This window comes from Mesocricetus auratus, unplaced genomic scaffold (assembly GCF_017639785.1).
Source record: "Mesocricetus auratus isolate SY011 unplaced genomic scaffold, BCM_Maur_2.0 Super-Scaffold_100676, whole genome shotgun sequence".
NCBI classification, from domain to species: Eukaryota; Metazoa; Chordata; class Mammalia; order Rodentia; family Cricetidae; genus Mesocricetus; species Mesocricetus auratus.
Genome location: NW_024429266.1, coordinates 163,128,858 through 163,150,844, shown reverse-complemented (window position 1 = coordinate 163,150,844; position 21,987 = coordinate 163,128,858). Strand labels below are relative to the sequence as shown.

Sequence of the window (21,987 nt, the reverse complement as noted above, 5' to 3'; positions counted from 1 at the left end):
CCATCACTTACTGTGATGTGGTTGTCCAGTTCAAGAATTTTTTTGAGCTACAGTGCTACAGAAAATATGAAATAATGCATTTGTGTTACAACTTTTATGGAAATCAAAGATGAATTTCAAAAAAATGTCATAATCCCTCACAAATCCATCTGTCTATTAACTCTATATTATATGCTTAATTTATCAGGGCTGAAGAATTATATACTCAGGACACTGGTACTGCTAAAGGTGACAAAGCATGCTGCGCGCGCGCACACACACGCACACACACACACACTCACACACATGTGTAATACTAGCAATTTGAGTTCATAAAAAAGATTTTACAAAGAATTGATATAGTCAGTAAGAAATTTAGAACAGTGAACATGAACTGTGGTAATGTGAGGGAACAGGGAAAAGAGACTGGAGGGCATAGGAGTCTGTGCAGAAATTGCATCAAAAAATATGTTAGAAAAGAACCTCCAGTGCAGAAAGCACTGTAAAAAAGGAAGATGCAATGTCAAGTAAAAGATGGCAGCTACTTTTCCCCTAAGTATCTGAAGGACATACAGAAAATGCAAGTTGAGTTAAAAGTTCAGTGGACACATCACTTGTGCAGACATAGAAGCAGAAACTTGATTCTTGGAGACATTTCATGAAACATGTAAGGAAAAGGAGAGCCTTATTCACTTACTAGACATTTATGTATCAGAAGCGTTCTAAATAATTTGCATAAACCAACATTTATTATTTGTAGAATAGGATTGCTGCTATTATATTTAATTCATAGTTGAGATTTTGTGTATCCTCAAGTTCCTGGTTAGAAAACATGTGAACATTAGAAAGGAGTTGTATCTAGGTTTGTCTCACATCAGAGTACAAAGACTGGAGTTCAAACTCAGTTAAAAGGTAAAAGAACACAAAGAGATGGTCATTCATCTGAGATTAGAGAGTGTTTAAGAAGTTAGGCTTGAAAGTCACTGGAAAGGTTGTCAGTCTTTTTATTTTTTAACTTTTGTGGTTTTGTTTATTAAAATATGTACTGGCAATTTAATACATGTATATAAACATTCTGGTCATAGTCACCCCCTGACTTCTACCCATCTCCTACTACCAATTCCACCGTCCTATCAATTCTCCATTCTAGTTCTAGGTCATTTTAATCCCACAGCCCTATGTACACATACAACTCCAGTTAAACTTTCTAGGTCGCAAAACAGAAATACAGTTTGCTTCATTTTTCACATGTGTGACTTGTGCATGTATTAAAGCTGTGAAAGACGGGTGGATATCTGCTGTGTGTGTGTCCTTAATCTCATATACTTAAAATTGTGAGAGTCAAGAATCTCATGAGCCCTGTGTGTTTTAGACAGACAGACAGACAGGCAGGCAGGCAGGCAAACAGACATCTGCAGTAAATAGATGACATAGAAAGAAGTATAGTTTTGAAATTGAAGACTCAAAAGAAATAATGAAATCTCTTGTCCATCATGAGAAGCCCATCTTTGACCTTATAGTTGCATAACAATTTATCTTGCAAAATGCTTCCATATGTCTGATACCAAGAATCCTCTCTTAAAACTCCCTATAATGTTCTGACACTAGGTGTTTTTCCCACTGCACAGATGTCAGGCATGTGTGATAAGTTGATGTGCCTCTAGTGATAAAGACCTAGATCTTGGCAGATCAGATCTCTGACTCCCATATTCTTTTTGTCCTGTTCTTTTACTGACTCACACTGTGAGAATATTAAGCGGTCTATAGTATTGAACTCTGGAATTTAATTTTGGCCTGGTGACTTGTCATGGAGAGCTCAATATAAATAAGATGATAGATACAGAGTCTGCTTATTTCAAAGATCCATAGGTTACCTGTACAATGTCAAGAGATATGTAATGATGAAAATTAAAATTCATTTTAAAATTTAATTAGTGGAGTTCACAGAGGGAAGGTATGAAAGTATAACAGGTACAAAATGAATAGAATGAGAGTCATTTCACTCTTCTCAAGAAAGAGATCTGGCTGTAGCTAGAACTGAAGATGAATAAAAGTAAACTATACCAATACCAGAAGGTATGCAATGTGTGTTTTGTGCCTGGAGAAGAACATGGAGTTTGCTACTCTGTGCAGATGTGTGACTGGGGACTTGAATTGTTGGAGAAAAGTTACATTGGGTTTCAGTCCATGTGGATTGAAGTGGTTCATATTTTTCTAACTTTACCTAATGTAAAAATGTAAGTATAATTGAATCACATAAAAGAATGGTCAGGGAAATGGAGAAAGGTAAGAAAAGTCTCTGTTTAATAAAACAGCCAGGAGAAGAATGCTAGGGAGATGGAGAAAAGATGGCAAGATATCTTAAAGCCATAGTAGTCCAATCCATGTAAAAAAATCAAGTAAAAGGTGTAAAGTCTGTTTATCTCCTTCATAAAATGAAATAAAAATAATAGAGTAAGGTAAAAATAAAAAATATTAAAATACAAAGATAAGGTTTTTAAAAAGGAAAGTTTAAAAAGTCACAAAGCAATGTATCTGCTTAGTTCTTCATTGTCAGAGCCTGTAAGGAGGGCAAAGGGTAGTATGACTGAAACCAGAAATTCTCTGTCCAATTTAACTGAACTGAGCTGGGAGTGGTGGAGGGTCAGAGTGCTACAATTTTTTAAAGGGATAATGTTGTTTGCCTACAATGAGTATTTTCGACCCCTTAGCTTTGCAGCCTCTGGGCAGGAAGGTTCTCACTCTGGAGACTTTGAGTTAGTGCACTTTGGGGTGGCTAGTGTCAAAAGTCTAGAGGTGTGTCATAGGCATGATGGAAGACTGGGATATGCTACTGAGGACCCTTGTAGCACTGGAGATAATTTCATGTCTCTCAAAGTTCCCAATTCTGGCATTGTCCCAATTAAATAATGTACTTCTTTCAAAAGGAAGTTTTTGATGTGGGGGTTGTTATTGTTGGGGTTCTGTAGAGGAACACAGTTAATAGAGTAAGTGTACACTGGCCAGACTGAGAGCTCAGTAGCTGCTCTGATCATGAGTGTGGATGTCTCACAACTGTTTCATCAGTCGGGTACTGGAGGTCCAAAAGATGGCTAGAGAAGCAGCTGATTCTCAGTCCTCATTTGAAAATCAGAGACGCAGGATTCCAGTATCAAGAGGCAAAAGTGGAAACAACAGGGAAACCCTACCAGCTTAGGGTGAAGGCAGGCATCCAACTTATATCTGGACTGGCAGAAACTGCTCCCACCTATAGACCTATCCAGCTTTTTGTTTCTTAGTTGTTTCCAGGCACATTCAAGGTTAGAACCAAGATTAAACATGAGCAAGATTTCTTTTCTCCCATATCCCCTGGGGTATCAACAAAAGAGAGAAATTCTCTCTGTGCCTTGCCTAATATTAAGTTTCAAACCCTCAACAAAAGGCTGAGACACTTATTAACATATCAGAGCTGGCTTCTAGGGTTTTCCAGCATCCCTCAGTTCCTACCTGTTTGAGTCTTCTGGACTCCCCATTATCCTAAACTTCTCCAGCACAGAGATAGGGCTGGGCTGACCTTCCCCCACTGCTCTTTGCTCCAATGTAACCTCAGCATTTTGGCTATCATTCCTTTTGGCCTTTTAGCTTCCTGGCCCTTGGCTGCCACTCCAGGTTCCTCTCCTCTCTCCCTTGCCCACTCTCCTCCTATAGCTGGACACTGTCAGCCAGTCATGTTCAGTCTGCACCCGTCCATAAGCCTCTGGCTATGTTCTTTTCTACCATACCTAGAAGCAGACTTTTATTTTTTTATTTTCTTTCATCATCTATGACATGCATGTTTTCATGCATTCATGCTTTTGATCAATCAGAGAAAATATGTACAATCCATGTCTTTAATAAAGAAAATGTATCTTGGATAAAGAAAGCTTCTCAGAACTCAGTAGTGGAAATCCATATATAATTAGAAAGTAGACAAAAGACATAAACTGGTACTTTACTAGAGATAATATATAGACAAAATATAAACTCATGAAGATAATCTCATCATCATTAGTATTTAAGGTCATACAAATTAAAAGCACTATGAGTTATCTACACACATATCAGTACTTACCATCCTGCATCAACCCAGCTGTGTCCTGCTCTTTGATTCATCTGTCACACATTTATTTAAGTGTCCATGCATAAACATCCTTGATGTTCAGTGAATTAGTTATTTTTATTGTGTGCCTGGATCCATTCCCTGAGTGTATTTATGTGTGTCATGTACATGCAGTGACAACAGAGATCAGATCTCCTTGGAATGGAGTTACAGATGTTTGTGATGTGCTGTGTGGATGCTAGGGACTGAATCCAGGTCTTCAGCAAAGCGTCAAGTCTATACTGTTGGCTGTTTTGCTTATTTCTTACTGGCTAACTCATAATTGCTAATCTAAGTATTTCTCTTACCTGAGAAAAGGGTCTGGACATCTTACTTCTCTGGCAGGCTATATTGTCTCTGCCATGTCTCTCTTTCCCAGAATCCTCCTCAACTCCTAGTCCCACCTATCTTGCTTCTCTATTGGTCAACAGTGCTTTATTGACATATACACAGGACTTCCCCATCAATGCACCAGGTGCACATTGAGAATGTGGGATTTGGTCTGGAGTCAGGCACATACTTTCTCTCTCTTGGTCCCAGTCGGGTCAAGGAGAGCAGCTGAGCATTGATCTTTGGAGCTGGAACTTGGGGATTATCCTTTTCTCATGTAAGTGAGTTCTCCCTGAATAAAACTAACCTATATTACACTAGTCCTGTGTATCTTAATGTGTATAACCACAAGTAAGCATATTCATTTAACTTATTATTGCATTCTAAGTTCTACTTACTTGGTTATTTCCAGTGATATGTACCTTCCATATAGCCCTGCATGACATTAATCAGACTCAGACTGCTGCCTAGAAACTGCCTATTTTTAAATTGTTCTATAATTAGAAATAATTACAGGTAGGGAATAAAGTTTATACAGGCTGCTTATGATCTGGTATTATAAAGTAGGAGTTTGGGAGTAGGTGGGCAGACAGTGAGGTTGATTGTCTTTAGTATGTAGTAAGTTGCTGAGGTAGATATGGCCATCCTATTTACATGATGGGATACTTGGTTGTTTTTATTGAATCATCTTATGTGGTTATTTTATTCTCACATATACTTTGCTATTTTGGATGCTCCATATCATTGTAATCCTGTTACAGCAACAGGGGATCCATGGGTATATATTTGTATTATATTTATACAGCTGATTTCCTAGAAGGCTTAATAAATACATGAAACCCTACCTTTCTTCCTGAATGCAAATATTATTTTGGGGTTCTTGGGGGAAATTTGAACATTTGTCTCCAAGGAAAGAGAATGTTTTTTTCTGAAATATCCTTCTTTCTTTCTTTTTAAATTAGATCTTGAAAACTTTAAGACCAGAACGAGAAGCACAGTGTCAGTCCGTGAAGGTCAAGGGGTGGTCCTTCTCTGTGGACCTCCACCTCATTCTGGTGGTGAGTACCATTCTCTATTACACTTATTATGTGCATGGGGTTCCAATGCAAGACCTGTACTTCACACTCCAGGGTTGTTTCTGGAATTTATCCCAAGAAACTGGAAAAACTGCAACACGAGAGCCACGAACTGTTGTCCAGGCTCTGTGATTCTACTTTGGAATATCTTGATTTATTTCAACCTTTAGGAGTGTCATGTAGTCCTCTCTTTAGTATTAAAGCACATCCATGAAATAAATATGTAAGTCTGGTGAAACTGTAGGTGAAGAAAGATGAAATTTCTTCAAATAGCACACAGCAAATCTTAAGGTGTGTGGAGTATTAGTCAGTGAGTAACATAAACAAAAGAATACCTTTGTTGGTGCTTTATTATACAGGAAGATAACCAGAGTCAGGTCAGATTTAGATGTAAAGGATTTCCTTTTCCCTGATCCAATGCTGTGGCATAATCCATTTGGTTTATTTATTATTGGAGTATAGGCCTAAGCCAGCACTTATGTTCTGGCCAATTGCATAGCACCAAGCTGCTCTATAACAGGAAACAAAGTATCTGCTGAACACATGAACATATTCCTGCAATGAAAACTTTTGAAGATTCAGAAAATTAAAAACGTTTTGAAAAGAAAAATCTGCTGCTTTATTTCCCAAGATACAGTTTTTAATGACTGTCCTAAGTACCAATCAGATACTTAGAAATCTTTTTAGAAAGAACTCGTTCTACATCAGCTGTTTCATCTGTGTGGGGATGACCGAAGGACTTTAATTCTGTAGAAGGTTAGAGTCAGATCTCAGAGCACCTGAAGCTGTGAGTGCAGGTCTTAGCAGTGCAATCCAGTGGAGGTGTTTTCAGAGTGGTCATGACCTTTGCCACTGAGGTTTTCATCGCTGAAATCCTCAAATCCTCACTGTCTTCTCCAGATATAGAATTGCCCTCTCTCTTTACTACTTTGTATTATTTTTGCTTACTTTATATTGCTTCATTTCTTCTTGGTTCTTTCTATGTGGTTAAAATATTAAAAAACATCAGTTTTGGTGAGTAAAGGAACTATCACAATGGATTCACCTCTCATGTTCCCTCTTAGGGGACCTAATGAAGCTAGCATGAAAAGGAAGTAATAATCATGAAAACATGTTAGTTTTAATGGCTTCCATTATTGTGCTTTCCTTGGATATTAAGCAGTGTGCTAGTAAAATGGTTTATAAGTATCAACTACAAGTTAGAATCTCTTGGTTATATAGATAATAAGGTGAGTCTTAGTCTAAGGTAGAATATAGGAGCTCATTTTCAGAGATGATGAGAGTGAAATCTTCACCAGAAATGACTCATGTGACTTAAGGTTAGAAAAACCCCTATCAGAAATCCTTGCTACCCAACTTATATTTGTGTTACAGTATAGGAGTTTTCAAAGTAGTGATAAGAAGATTGATGGCCTATCAAGGCATTCAGAAACATAAGTAGTAAAAGTGTATCCATGTTGCTTACTCCTGACCAGGGTGAGATGCTCTAAGCTAGGCCCTGTAATCATTTCCCAAAGGAAAAGTCACAGGATGTTCTGTAAGACCAGTTCAAGCCAAGGGCGTGTGATATTTCAAAAGTGGAAACAATGTACTAATGTATGGGTATTTTATCACTATGTTCATTTACCAGAATAATAGTAATAGGTTTTCCCCTTAGCCAATGACCTATCTAGTATCAAGTTCTTTGCATCATTAACAGCATAACATATGGGTTCCACCTTGTGGAATAGCTCTTAAATTCAATTTTTAAAAGTGGTTGGTTACTTCCCTATCATTGGTTCCACTATTGTATAGGGGCAATATCTTTCTGGCAGGTTGTTATTACAGCTCATAACTCAGTGTTCCTAAATGGATGATATTATTGATTAATTTTCTCCTCTAGGGCTTGTGTAGAACCTTCTAGCACTACTAGTACAGGCCAGTACTGGTGAAACTTCTGGTTCAATACCAGCTATATTTCTCCTTGTCAATTACTACAAGTATTATTTTAAGCAATTGGGTCTTATCAGCAAGTTGTGACACATAACCAATAATGATAGCCTGTAGTTTGTGGGGGATACATAGGGACTCTTTGGGCAATAACTCACAAACATGTAATTTACTTCTGTTACTGGGGATTTTATTTGGTAGCATGTGATTTCTAGTTGTGGTATACCCTCTATCATGTCATATGGCAAGTTCATTTAAATTACACACATGCCGACACACAAACACAAAATGAAGTTTCTACAGTAGTAAGTTTCATAAATATATAAAAAATCCCCTATTTATTTGTCCCTCCCCACACTCTATCCTCTACCCCTTCCTCCCATCTCCTGTTTTAATTCTCCTCTTCTGGTTTTCCTTTTTATCCCTTAAAAATTGTTGGCAAATTAATTAATGGTTTTGATATAATTTCCATGCCTGTTCTTTGAAGAATAAAATAGAGACCAGCACTAAGTAATGTCTTTTGAGCTGATAAATACCTTCCCTGAGTTGACTCAAAGTCTGAATTCAGGCATGCTCTAGCACAATACATCTGAGACTGATAGTTTAATTACAAATTAATTAACCCAAGTCTTGACATAATGCAGGTTATGATCCACTGAGTGTAGATGTTGTGTCTCTAAGAGGCTTTTCTGAGAAGATTCCACTGCTAGTACATGGACCACTGAGCAGCAGGATTTTAACATTTTGCAAAGTCCCTGGTGCTTTGCCTGTTTATCTCATTATGCCCTTCAGCCTTCTTCCTTACCTAGCTGCTTTTTTGGCTTCCATTGGAATGCATTTAGCTCATTTGGTCAAAATATTTTGTCTCCACTGAGACTAGCCCACCATCCACCTCACATTCGAGCATGAAGCAAAGTCCTTAAGGTACTCTACACCCTGATTTATTTCATTGTTTTGTGGCCTTCCAGGTCTCTAACCAATTTGTATACTTTTATTGTCTCATAAAACTCTTGTCTAAGTCATAAGGCTGAAGTGATATAGTTGGCCTTTTAATGATGATCCCAGAGTCCAAGAAATAAAGGGGACCATGATTTTAATCCTTGACTCCTGATCCCAAGGGTGTAATATGAAACCCAACATGGTCCCTAACATATATTTGCTTTATGTCTCATAATCAGTAGAAAATGACTGGTGGAGAGGGAACTGAGATTGGCATGTAAAACAAGCTTCTTTCTAACTTAAATAGGAAAAAAAAGAAAATGACTGAAGAGTTAAATCCCATGACCCCTATGGGTGTGGATGCAAGCCATCATTGGATTGGTGTTTTATGTCACAAAATCTATGAACATCTCAAGCCATCATGAACATGTTCTCTTCAGTGGATCATAATGAGATGGAAATAGAAAGACACAAAGAAACACTGAATTATACATATCATGCATCCTTTCATCATAGATGGATGTCATGCAGTCCAAATGATCCTTCTGATACCTACAGTACTGTCTTTCATCTTCTTGCAGAGAACCCTTGAAGAGTCAAAAGGACTGTAACTGCACAGACATGACTCATTTGGTAATTTTGAGGTTATAGATTAGACCAAATACTTAAGTATTTCATTTGTTTGCAGTTGCTCTTGACTTGGATCTAAGTCCTGTCAGCATTGCAATCAGAAAGAACTACAGCTCTGCTATTTATCAACAATTAGTAATTACTCTTCTATCTTTGTCATTGTTCTTTCCATTGTACAATTTCTCCTAATAGTTGTCACAGTTGAGTTGTATTGAAACCTGTTGTTCTGGCTTGAGTTACACGTCAGGGATTGCTCCTTGTTAGCCTGTAGAAGATCCCAACGCTGCCTGACATTTTTTCATGAAATAAACTTCTAAAGTTTTGGTTTGTTGGAATATATTAATAGTTTTCTACCTAAGTAGTCCTGAGATGAACTAACATAGTTTAACTTAAGAATCCAGTGAGTTTTCTATACTACAACCTGGGTGGCTTTGATTGACAACAGACATCCACTTACCTAATGCCACTGAAGGAATTTTCCCCATGGCTGAAGGAAATTAGAAATTTATCCTGGGTCTCCATACATCCATTAATCAGAGGACTTTCATATGACAAATTTCTTTATCTTTCCTTTACTCTGTCATGCCCTCTTATTATTTTCAGTTCACTATCTTTCTGGAGAACAGTCCAAGAACTCTCGGAAATAATGCCTTAAGTTACATGAAGAACAGCAAGATGACAAACCAGAAAAAAAGACACTAAATAGAGTAATTAATAATCTATCTTCCAATAATGAGAAATACGGACAGTGCAATTTCTATGTAGATACTGTACATCATAAAAATCATTAGGAACTCCAATGCATGAGTAAAATAACCTTCTTATAAATAAGGTCACAAGACTAGTGTCTAGGCACCTCATACTAAAAATACTAATTACACAGAAATTCACAGGTTAATCAAGCTATTCCATGCATGTATTTTAATGATGAATTGATTTTGCCCAATGATGGCTGGTAAAATGTATTGTGTATGGATAAAAGACTCAATGCTTGTCATACTGTTTCACCAGCAAACTAGTCTCTACTGTACTTTTGCCATGTCTGTACTACTTGCAGGCATTTGAGCATTCAGTTCTGTAGAATGTCATCCACTTCCAACAACACAGCCTTTGGGATGTGCAAGGGAGGGTGTGAGGTGTCAGGCAGCAGGTAGTAGAGGCTGAAGCAACTATGTGCTAAAAATTGCTGTGTAAAGTGTTGGTGTGACCAAGGCGAGAACTGAAGCTGCACAGACAGATGGTGTGGGATTTACACCCTGTGGAGCTACATCTTTATTGCTTTTTTTTCTCCCAGAATGAATGGGCCAAAATGTAAAAGTCATCCCAGGTATCTTAGATGGCATGAAATAGAAATTTTCATCTCTGTATAAATTTGTTGAGTTAGTGGAGACATTATCAAGACAGAAAGACCCATCAACTAGTGTGAATAGGCACATGATTCTAAACAATAATTTCCCAGAATACTTTTATTTGGAACCATAGCTTCCCCTTGTTTTATGAACTCAGTTTTCCTAAACTACAATACACTGTTTATAACCCAGTCACACCTTAAAAAGTAGCTCTGTTTAAGTGTTAGAGTCAAAGCCTTTCTGAAAGCCATCATAGTTTTCCCTTAAGCAGAATGTAGACTTCATTCACTTCAAAACAGATGTCTTCTATTTCCATCAAAGCAGAAACCAAGGCAGAATGCCGAGTAGCTGCATCATCATGTCACTCTCATCATCAAAACTGAAACCAGAATTAAGATGCTGAAAATTGTTGGGTTATTAAGGATTTGTCATCTAAGCTCCTGAATGCTGCCTCTAATCTATTGCTTTTTGCTAAGTGGTAGGGAATCATATCAAGGAAAAGAGGTAGACTGAATGGATAACATATCACAATAATATAAGCATTTAAAATTATTTTCAGTCAATGCTGATGTGACCATTAACATTATTGTGAGTCAGAAATCCTAACTGATCCATAATGACATCCACACAAGTATATTCTGGATCCGTTGACATATAAGCCTCATACGGAATCATATGGGGCTACTGCAAAGTGTTTCATCTCTAAAGAGATATAATTGATATGATTAATAGAACCAATTGTTGCATATTCATTTTATAGTTGGATGTGGCATCCTGTTTACTGTAATTGTTTACCTGTAGAAACTATGAATTAAATGTATTGAGTTAAACAACCTTCCTTCCTTCCATCTTTCCTTTCCTCCTTCCATCTAAGTATCACTGTCTATTCACCTACTTTATTTTCATTGTTGATATATTCAACAAATAACTGGTGTATGCACCATGTTATTCATCTCAGAATATTTTACTGTTGCATCTGAAAATACTTGATATTAAGGAGAGGAAAACCTATAACCATTCTAGCAATAAACTTTATTGGGATATATTCAACTCGATTGTGATTGAGTCCTATCCACAGCCAATCCCCAAATGTAATTTAGTGGCTTCACCTTGTAGAACATTGAAAGTTCATTATGAATTCCCATATTCTCAGGATGTTGGGCCACTTGGGAGTAACAAAGGTGCTCCAGCTTGAAACTACTTGAATGACAGTAGCAGTGCTGATATTCAAGATAATATTGCATGTATTTAAAGAAATGAGTGATTGCTATTTTTTAACATTGACAAGCTGAGGCTCAAGTGGTTATAAAATTTACACAAAGCCTTACAGCAAGAAATATCAGCTTCAGATGAAGAAGTAATACTTTTTAAAATTGAAAATACAGAAAATTTGTTATGCAATACAAATTACAACCTTTGAGTATATGTTGATGTTGTTTATCTCAAATTGCATTTTTTACAGTCTTCAAATACTTTTTATGTATACCTGGGTATAACTAAATATTTTTAAGCACCATCTTACACACACACACACACACACACGTGCACACACACGCGCACACACACACAAGGTATATAGAAAGTCTAAATCTCAAAGTTGGAGTATGTTCTAATCTGAAATTTGTAGAAAGTTGCCTAAATTCTGTGTCCCTTTCTTTTCATGAGAAGTTAAGTCACAATCCATCCTTAGATGATCATTATAAGTACTTATGAAGGCAGCACACTTGAAATCATTTCCATCTAATTTACACATGTGAAAATACACCCTCGACCTATTATGTTTATCATATGACAAAGCTTAAATTTAAAACTGGTTTTATGTGAGTCCTTGAAGAAGATTAATTATGTTGCCTTCTACCACACCAGGAGGTTTTCTTGCCTGAAACTTTTGTCTCAATCTTTCTACATCATTCCATATAACCACTTTACCTCCTGTTTGAGTTTTCTTGATTTTGTTTTTTTTACTTTGATGGCAGATTCTTATTATTAATCTCAAGATGACAACAAATTTGTCATCCTTTTTCCTCAGTCTTCCCAGCCCTACAATTGCAGACATGCACCAAAATGTCCCACCAAGACTAGCTTTTTAGAATAAGAACTATGACTAGAGATATAAGAATGAAGATGCCTTGAGAGGTCTACCCTGTGCCAACATCAGTTCTAAGCCATGAGTTCCCTTTGGGCTCCCTTGTATTTTTCACTAGTATTTTCCACATCACTTCAGGTGATGCAGTACCTCTGTCACAAGCTAGGCACATTAGATGTTTTATCGAGAGAAATTGGTATTTTACTTGAAAGCATACAATTCCTCATACAACTTTTAAGTACAGAAGACTCCAGACTTCCCTTTGCACTCGAACCTCAGATCCCTTTATATCTGATAAAGAATGACAAGATATTTGCTTTCTCTCTCTCTAAAGGCAGCGGAGTTCTTCCTACTGTCCTCTCTCCTGCCTGCAGACAAGAGTCAGACTAACCCTGAAGCCCATCAAAAAATTACACAGGGGAACTTAGGAGTTTGAATCCATGACTACAGAAATAGTGCTTCAGAAAGATTATTTTAAAGTTTGAATTTTGAGCTGATGATTATACCCACAGTTATTTTTTAAGGGGCGAATTTTGTGTCTCTTGTGTATAATAAAGCTTTGTAACCTTAGATTGTACCACAGAATTGAGGAGAAGCACAATGCTACCACTATGTCAGCAAATAGGAGAGAGATAAAATAATGGTTATTTTGTAATTATACAAATTTTGTATTTTGCTTACTTTAATTGGCATGTGTGTGTGTGTGTGTGTGTGTGTGTGTGTGTGTGATGCTTGTCATAGCACATGTCTAGAGATGAGACTACAACTTTCAGGAGTTGGCTTTTTTCCTTGTATCTTGAGTGTCCCCTTGATGGTTCAATTTAAATTGTCAGTTGAATTCTGGTTGTTAGGCTTGGTGCCAAGCCCCTTTTACCCACTGAATCATTTTGTTGGCTTGATCTTTGTATTTTAATCAAGTCTAGAGAACCTGTTGGAACAAAGAAATCTGAAATGCATTAGCTTAACTTGAATAGTACATCTCACTCAGATCCATCCAAATCAAGGCCTTCTGACCATTCATTCATTCAAAACCCTTCCACCTAGACAATTTTTATGAAGACGGGGAAACAGGAAAAAGGAGAGAGGAGTGAGACTTAAATAGGCCTGGCTTGAACTGTATCTCTGTGCCAGCACTATTTGATATACGTCCCTAACTAGGAGCTAAGGAGTTGAAGATATTGACGGAATCTGCTGGTGTTCTCTGCCTAAGAGGAAGTAGAACTGAATTGCTACAACGATCCAGCTTCTGTTGCTTTTAAGTTTTTAAGTACACAGTCCTTGGCAAAAAAAAGTGCTTTGTGGCCTGTGGACACCCAGTTGCTCTTCTGTGTGTTAAAGGCAATGTTCTGAGACTGTCAGAAGCTGCCTCCTAGACTCTTCCAAAGACATGCTAAAGTCATGTTCTGTCAGTCTTATCTCCAAGTGAGACACCAGAGTGATGTGTCTTGTTTAGAAATCTGCTAATTCACTCATGACTTTGGGGTATTTCCATCCAGATGATTTTTAAGCTGCACTAGCCATGCTTTATCTTCAGGCCACATGATTTTAAAGTTTTTGTTTTAGTGAGTAAATTTGAGTAGATATTTGAACTTAAATAGCAAAGTAGACAGACATTGATACTCATTCATTTAAAAGCCAGGCAATTCCCAATCAGCACAATGTTGATTTTTTTTCACTAGCCTCAGCTGAACTGGACACCCAAGTTGTTTATTAATTTATTTATGTAGCTGAGATTTCCCTGACATACCTCCACCTGCCTAGGAATGGAGTAGCAGATAGATAACCAGTCATGAACTAGACCTGTGTGTTCACACAGAAACTCAGCTCATTTCCCAGTAGTTGAATAAGTTTGCTTAACTCCGGTCTTCATAGCCACCAACTTGGCACTTTGTCTGCAATAGTTTGGATTTGTGTCCTGTTGTATCTGTGTTTGCTGTCTTGAAAGGGATAGAATCCTTAAAATAAAACTAGAGAAATCTTTTAGGGATGGAATTTCAAAACTGATCTCCATCTGTTTTGCACCTTGTTTTTATTTAAAAATACATTTTGGGAGTGCCTGGACCCTGCCCTGAGTGAGATGACAGACTCTAGATATCCCCTATGTGGAAGGAAGTGGCAATAGTGGGGGATGGTGGGAGATGCAGGAGGAGGGGGAGGGAAAGGGACCTGGGATTGACATGTGAAACAAGCTATTTAAAATTAAAATAATGAAAAAATAAAAATAAAAAATACATTTTTGTTGTTAATATTTGAAATGATATTGGGTTTTAAAGATTACAAATCATGAAGTAAATCATGATTTCAATAAAGAGTACCATATTCTGTTTCTAAGCCTGGTCCTAAGAAGTACATAGTGAACACAGTCTTTTGGGGGCAGATATACAGGGTTTAGCTAAATAACATAAATGAATGGCATACTTTATATTTTAAATTATTTATTGGTTTCTCTTAAAAAACAGATAAGGTCCTCATATATATCAGATTGGCCTTGAACATGATATGTAGCTGAGTATGGCTTTAAAAATAGATTTTTTTCATAAAATATATTCTGGTAATCAATGTCTTTGAACTTCTCAGTCCCTTGCCACTATTTCTGAGTATTAGGATTTTAACGATACACTACCATAGTAGGCTTATGCCAAGTTAAGTATTGAACCTTAGAGTTTGTGCATGCTAATCAAGCATTCTACCAATGAAACCACATTATCAAGATTATCTGCATTTATTAAATATAGAAAATATAGCTATTTTGAGTTAAACTTTTGTCACATGTATATCTCTTTAGCTGGTTTTCATTGGTACCATGGCTTTTCTGCTAATGTCCTCTAGGTTCATTAGAGGCACAGGTAAATTTTGCATATTTCACATAGAGATACTTTCACTATAAATATAAAATTTGCTCTGTTATCCATTAGCATTTGGTCATAGTACAGTAACAAGTGATTTCAGGGTCTCAATGTCTTAGCAAAGGGTGCTTCCTTTTAAATCACCTAAGTCTGAGAGTTAGCTGCCATTCAAAATACTTGTGACTTGTCCTAGTTTCATTTCTTGTGCTGAGATAAAATACTCTGGAAAAGCAACATTAAAGAAAAATAATTTATTCAGTGGCTTACAACCTCAGATAACAGTCTACCATTGCATGGAAGTCAAGGCAATGGAAACTGGAAGCAGCTAGCTCTCATATCTCTGATGTACAGGGAGAATGAATATATATATATATATATATATATATATATATATATGTCTACTAATCCACTCCTTTTGTTTTGGTTTTACGAGACAGGGTTTTGGAGGCTGCCGGTCCAGCCTGGCCTCAAACTCACAGAGATCCGCCTGCCTCTGCCTCCTGAGTGCTGGGATTAAAGGCGTGTGCCACCAACGCCCGGCCTACTAATCCACTCTTAAACAGTTCATGCCCATACTCATGAGATGGTGCCATCCACTATGGACTGAGTCTTTCCATATCAATGAAAATAGCAGCCAAATTTCCTCATAGACATGCCCTGATGTCAGTGAAACGCCCTTCCAGATGAATCTACATTTTGTCAAGTTGACAATTAATACTAACTGTAGCATGAATTTTTGTTGTTGTTTTGATAAAGATTTGTTCTTACTTAGAACATGTCATTTTAACAACTATAAAAAAATTGCCTAAAGACTTCTTCCTTCAACAACAGTCTATGCATCTTTCTGGCTCCTATTTCTCTTTTCAGAATAGCACTTTTCCAAGTGATGATCAAAGGGACCTCAAAATGCCTTTACATAAAGGTGAAAAGCAAGTACTTAATTCTCCATAATGACAAACTTAACCCTAGAATGTCTTTCAATACTCCATGATTAGACATAATTGTATACAGTAAATGGTTTATTACATTGTTACACAACCAAGAAGAGAGCAGAAAACAACATATAATGAAAACCCATCATCCAGCTCAGACCTGGAGGAGCTTTGGTCAACAGATTGCTTCATCCAAGGACATGCTGTCTTACTCTTCTCCATCTGATCATTACCATGGAGAAAGTCCATTCTGGAGGTAGAGAGATGGCTCAGAGATTAAGGATATTTGTTGTTTTTGGCAGATAGCAGTACACAGCACCATGTAACAGATCCCAAACCATGGAAACTCCAGTTCTAGACATTATAATGCCGCCTTCTTGCTTTTGTGAGAATTGTACATTTATGCATGCAAGTATGGAGGGCCTCATCCTCCCTGAGGATCAGACTGGAGATTGGGTGGGAGACTCGGGTGCCTGGTGGGGAGGGATGGGGAGGAGGGAAGGGAGAGGGAACTGGGATTGACATGTGAAACAAGGTTGTTTCAAACTTAAATAAAAAAGGAAGAAAAACAGAAAAGTAAATAATGAAAACTCTATTCTTAAAAATTTCAAGAAAAGCCAGAATCTGTTTGTTAGTTTGTCAAACTGTTTAAAACAGTGGGGTCATATACAGCATACTTTCAAGGTATCTCTAGCCTGTCCACTGCAGTCAAAATCTTGCTTTCAAGAGTCTTTAATTAATTCTAACTATAAAAACATGAATAAGCCTCATTTACTAAGTATTATTAGGGAGTACAGTCTTTGAGGCATCTAAGTTTATGGTTTATAGTCGTGAAAATATACTTTTATTAAATTTGGAAGTACATAAAATAATTCCCAACAAGACTAATTAAAGTAGCTCATTATAGGAACCTGGAGGCCTGCAGTAGCAGACAGGAGCATCTCAACCCTTCTGGAGTTTTCCATATTTGTTTTATATACTTCTCAGAACTAATTAAGCATCTCCCCTTCTAGCCTAATTTACATCATTGCTTTTCTTTAGCAAATGTTTTATGTCCCCAAAGTGAGGCTAAATCAGTCAGCTAAATACAAGAAAGTTGTGGGAGAATAAAGACTGGAAATTTATTAGGGATAAACACTGTTTCTGTAATGTTTGCATTTGATTTTCTCTGGAGAAAGATAAGTTGAAAAGTTAAAAGACATGTTAAAACCAAGTTCACATTTGTATACATATAAATATATATATTCATTTATTATATCTGTGAGAAAATGGCTTGTTTTGCCTTGTGAGATATTTTATGTAAGTCTAGAAAGTTTTGAAATTTGCTATCATTCAGGATTATAACCAGCTCCTTGGCAGGCTGATTCAAGAACACTCTGAGTTGAAATATAGCCCAGGATACATGATGGAACTCAATGTCAGCCTAGTCATCTTCATTAGCTACTGAATTAAATTAAAATCTGAAAAGGAGTCTGAGAATATAGGTCTATCTGTGGTAGGGTGATTGCTTTGATCTATCCATAATACTGAACAGTTTTTAACAGATTGGAGATAGGTAGATGGATTGATATATAGATAGGCAGATAGATAGATGCATGATAGATAGATGATAGATAGATAGATAGATAGATAGATAGAGACACAAAGAAAGACACACACACACACACACACACACACACACACACACCAGGAGACAAAGACATAGAGACAGAGGCAAAGAGACAGAGATAATGAGACAGAGATAGAAAGAGCTCTTGTTTTATTTCTAGAATACTCCATATCTCTAGTACCACTACAGTGACTGTAGATATTGTCCCTTTTGAGACCCACACATGTGAGTTTATAAAATTCTCATTTTCTTTTTTCACAGTTTTTAATGTATCCTTGGCAATACCACCACCACCCATCAATTTACAACAATTATAATGTTGCTTGGCACATGCTCTGCCCCACGATTCTGGCCTGTGTATTGATGCATTAAGTATAGGCAGTAAAGGTGCAAAGCCTGTGCTGTACAGTCTCTGTCTTCTCCAATGCTTTCACAGTTCCATCAGCCTGTGCTATCCAAAGAGACTACTCGGGTCCTATTTAGCAGTATGTTCTTGTTACTAGTGAGAGGCTTTGTATAAAAGTATGAACATCCCCCCAAATATGTTCTAAAAATGCTAGAAAAAACAGTTTTTATTTCTTCAAGCTTTTTCTTGAACAAGGTTTGTTTTCTATATCTGACAAGAGAAATGTAGATGTGGCTGTTCTACAAAGAGAAGCTAGCCTTTGTTCACGGAATATTGCAGGACAAAGCTTCTTAGAATTCCAGGAAAGACTGCTGAGTTGGTAGCATTCATTTTCAAAATACACTATAAAGATTGCTATACATTTAATGTCATTAGTGGTACAACTTTGTGTACAGACCTGTAATATTTATGAGTTCCTCTTCAAATATTTTAAATAACAAACTGCCATATGAGTTTCATGTAAAGATGTAATTCTGTACTTGGTCAATATAAATGAAAATTATAGCATAAAAAGGAAGAAGAAAGAGAGAAGTAAGGGAGGGAAGAAAGAAAGAGGGAGGGAGAGAGGAGGCAAAAAGGCTCTTTTTATTTCATCTGAGAATAAATCTATCTTCCTGAATTTGTTCAGAGTGAACTTAGTTTAGATGCCTTAATATGTTTGTGGGTAACTTCTTCATTACATCATTATGAAATCTGGGGGAGAAAATTAAAAGGTTGTTTTGACTAGTTAATATACTTCTGGCATTTTGTAAATTCAATTAATTATGTGCGGATCACATTTACATCTGTTCTTGTAATAACAACAGGCTGGTGTTTGCTGGTAGGAAAAGCAGACCATCAATCATCCATAATCATTGATCTTCAGAAAAGGGGACCCACTCTGGCAGGCATTCAGTAACCATGGTGTGTTTTCAACTCTAGTGCCAAAGCATATTGCATTCCACAAAGTTATTATGAAAGCCTGTTCTGTTTCTACTTGATGTAAATTGACATCTGAAGTGGTGATAGATGTAAACTTAAGGCAACTTTTTCCATCATTACAATCTTTAAGCACTACTGACATCCCTCAGGATGTTTTGACCTTTTCTCTCAGTATTCTGTTTTTTGACAGCTTAGAGAAAAGCAGAGTACCTGACATCTGGCATAAACACAAAATGTTAATTCTTAGCACAAATTTAAAACTGCCATCCTCTTACAGATGCTCATGTGATACCTTTTCCCCAAGGCTGTAACAGAGTCTGTGAGTTTTCTTAACTCTGTCCTAGTAGCCATAAAAGATATTTTTGGGTTCAAAGGCAGGTTTTGAGTTGCAGGTTCATTTCAGCAAGTCAGAAACAGGTAAAGTTTGAAGAACTCTGACCCACCCAGTGAGACGTTTTTGTACTCTGTTATAATTAATAAGACTTTATGGGCTATTGTTACAAGACTTACATACTTAATGAGGATTTTGACATCCTTGGAAGAGTAGAAATAAGAATGTTCTGAACCTTTTTTGAGTGGAGTATAGGAGCAAATTTCTTATCTACAATAGGCATGGTCTCACACTGCATCTCATAACAGATATCACAAAAATATATAAGTGTTTCTGATACTTACTGGACTTGTGGAGATATGTAGTGTAAGCTGGAAAGTGTCAACAAGAGTTTTCAATGAAATAGAAAGGAATACTAGTGGGCTAACACCCAGATATCATGATCACAACATCATAATGGCAGGGAAGAGTTGCTGTGATATAGATCAGGGTAGAGTATTTGTCATGTGTAAGGCCTTGCCTTGGGTTGGGCCGTTAGCATAAAAATAGATAAACAAATAAATAAATTTTATAAAAATAAAAAATAGTTGATGAAAATTTAAAATATAGTGAGCAATCAAGTCTAATTCTGAAAACTTGAACACAAGTTTGGCATTCACTCTGCAGCTAAATAAAGTGATTCTTAAACAATTATTTTAAAATCTTGTATTAATAATGAGTGAGGAATTAGAATCAGTATAAATACTTTGCCCAATGAGTAGGAGCTATTTGTCATTTTTTGTGAGCTTCTACCTTTTGTGCACTTAACAGGTTTCTAGGAAGATTTATAATAGGAGATTGAACAACTTGTAGGTGGAATATAGGAAGAATTTAAGGAAAACCTTCAGCAAAGTAGACCTGAGAAAGCTTATTGAAGCCAGGAAAAAAATCATGAGTAAGGTAGCATTCAAACCTGCAAGAAGAGCATAGCACTCTACCCTAAGCATCGAGAATCTCTAGCTTTATTGGGCTAAAAATGATACTGAATTTGAGACACCAGCTAACTGGTTACTGTGATGTGCTAGTCTTGCAAGCTATCATTAGATTAGTCATTTCCATCATTTGACTGTGAACTAATGATCAATCAGCTGATTTGCTGTTTGTAATTGGTGAAAGCTTGATCTTTCTGTTTTAACCTGTTTAGCTTTTAGTCAGTTGTTTCCAAGTGGAGTTCCAGCTGGTATACATAGGACCTTAGGTAACAGAGCAGTCTCAGGCTAAGAGCCTCATGCTTATTTTTCTGGGACTGAGATGAATTCTTATAATGAGAAACTTGTGTATCTACCAGGTTCTTGTACAGAATCTTGTCATGGAAGACCTAATAGGACTTCTTTTGAGCTAAACATAATATATTGGCAAAAAAAGTAGAGAAGCTTTTGGGGAGTGGGTAGATGTGTACGTGTATGCTTATATATTTGGTGGTCAAAGGTCTTTGTCACATGCCCTCCACCTTATTTTTTCAATGTCTCCATAGGGACCTGAAGCTCATCCATTAAACTGAACTGACAAGCCAGTGGTACAAAGGCTTAACCTTCCTCTGATTCCACAGCACTGAGATCACAATTTCATGCTACCAAACTCAACTTCATTACAGAGATTCTGGGGAACTCCGGGGACCAAGTTCAGGGTTTAATGTTTGTACGGCAAGTACTGACTGACAGCTATCTTGACAGTTCAAACTACAGCACCTTAAACAATTTAAATTTAATATGAGTACTGGAATTGAAAGCAGACAGCTATAGTCTCCTAGAAGCCTAGTAAGATGAAAGATAACAACTTCAAATTGTCTCTCTAGGACAGTGGTGAGACTGGGTTTATATATAGAATAAGGGATGAGCTATAGGGATATAATCTGTAATCAATTCTTCAAACACACACACACACACACATACACACACACACACACACACACACACACACATATATATATATATATATATATATATATATATATATATATATATATATACTGCAAAATTACCTTAATGAATTAAGACATGTCCCTTACAAACTGAATATAACTTTTCATCTACAAACTCTAGGGAATGTTCTAGAATATGCTAAATCTAGCTTTAAAAGATCAGTACAGACTCTTCTGTGCATTGGGAGACTGAGTGCAGTAAATTTATACCTGAGAATGATCCCACAACTTAGCTTGTTTTAGAAATGAATCTTTAGTAGAAAGCAAACACACAGAGGAACCACCCCTGACACTGCATGCATGCCCTTACACACACAGAGAAGAAAAGAAAAAAATATATATTTTCAGGTCTCAATCATGATTTCTTTAAGCATAAGGACATCTTTCCAATCTCCCTGCATTTGCAATAATTTGAAATAAACTGCCTCCTAAGCATCATCTATTCTTTCTTATTTCGTTGGGATCCTTAAACAGTCACCCACTGCTGCTGTGCCCGGAAGGTAATACAAAGATAAAACTTACTCAGCACACAGCTTTTATTAAAGGT

The 21,987-nt window shown here is 36.8% G+C and overlaps 1 protein-coding gene across 1 annotated transcript in view; it reads left to right on the top strand.

The window, feature by feature from the left end:
- Cntn3 (contactin 3) overlaps nt 1–21,987 on the top strand; it is a 373,360-nt gene that overhangs the window by 189,809 nt on the left and 161,564 nt on the right. Inside the window, exon 5 of the mRNA XM_005071216.4 lies at nt 5,389–5,484. Within this exon, the coding sequence (XP_005071273.1) occupies nt 5,389–5,484 (96 nt within the window). The remainder of the gene's footprint in view (nt 1–5,388; nt 5,485–21,987) is intronic.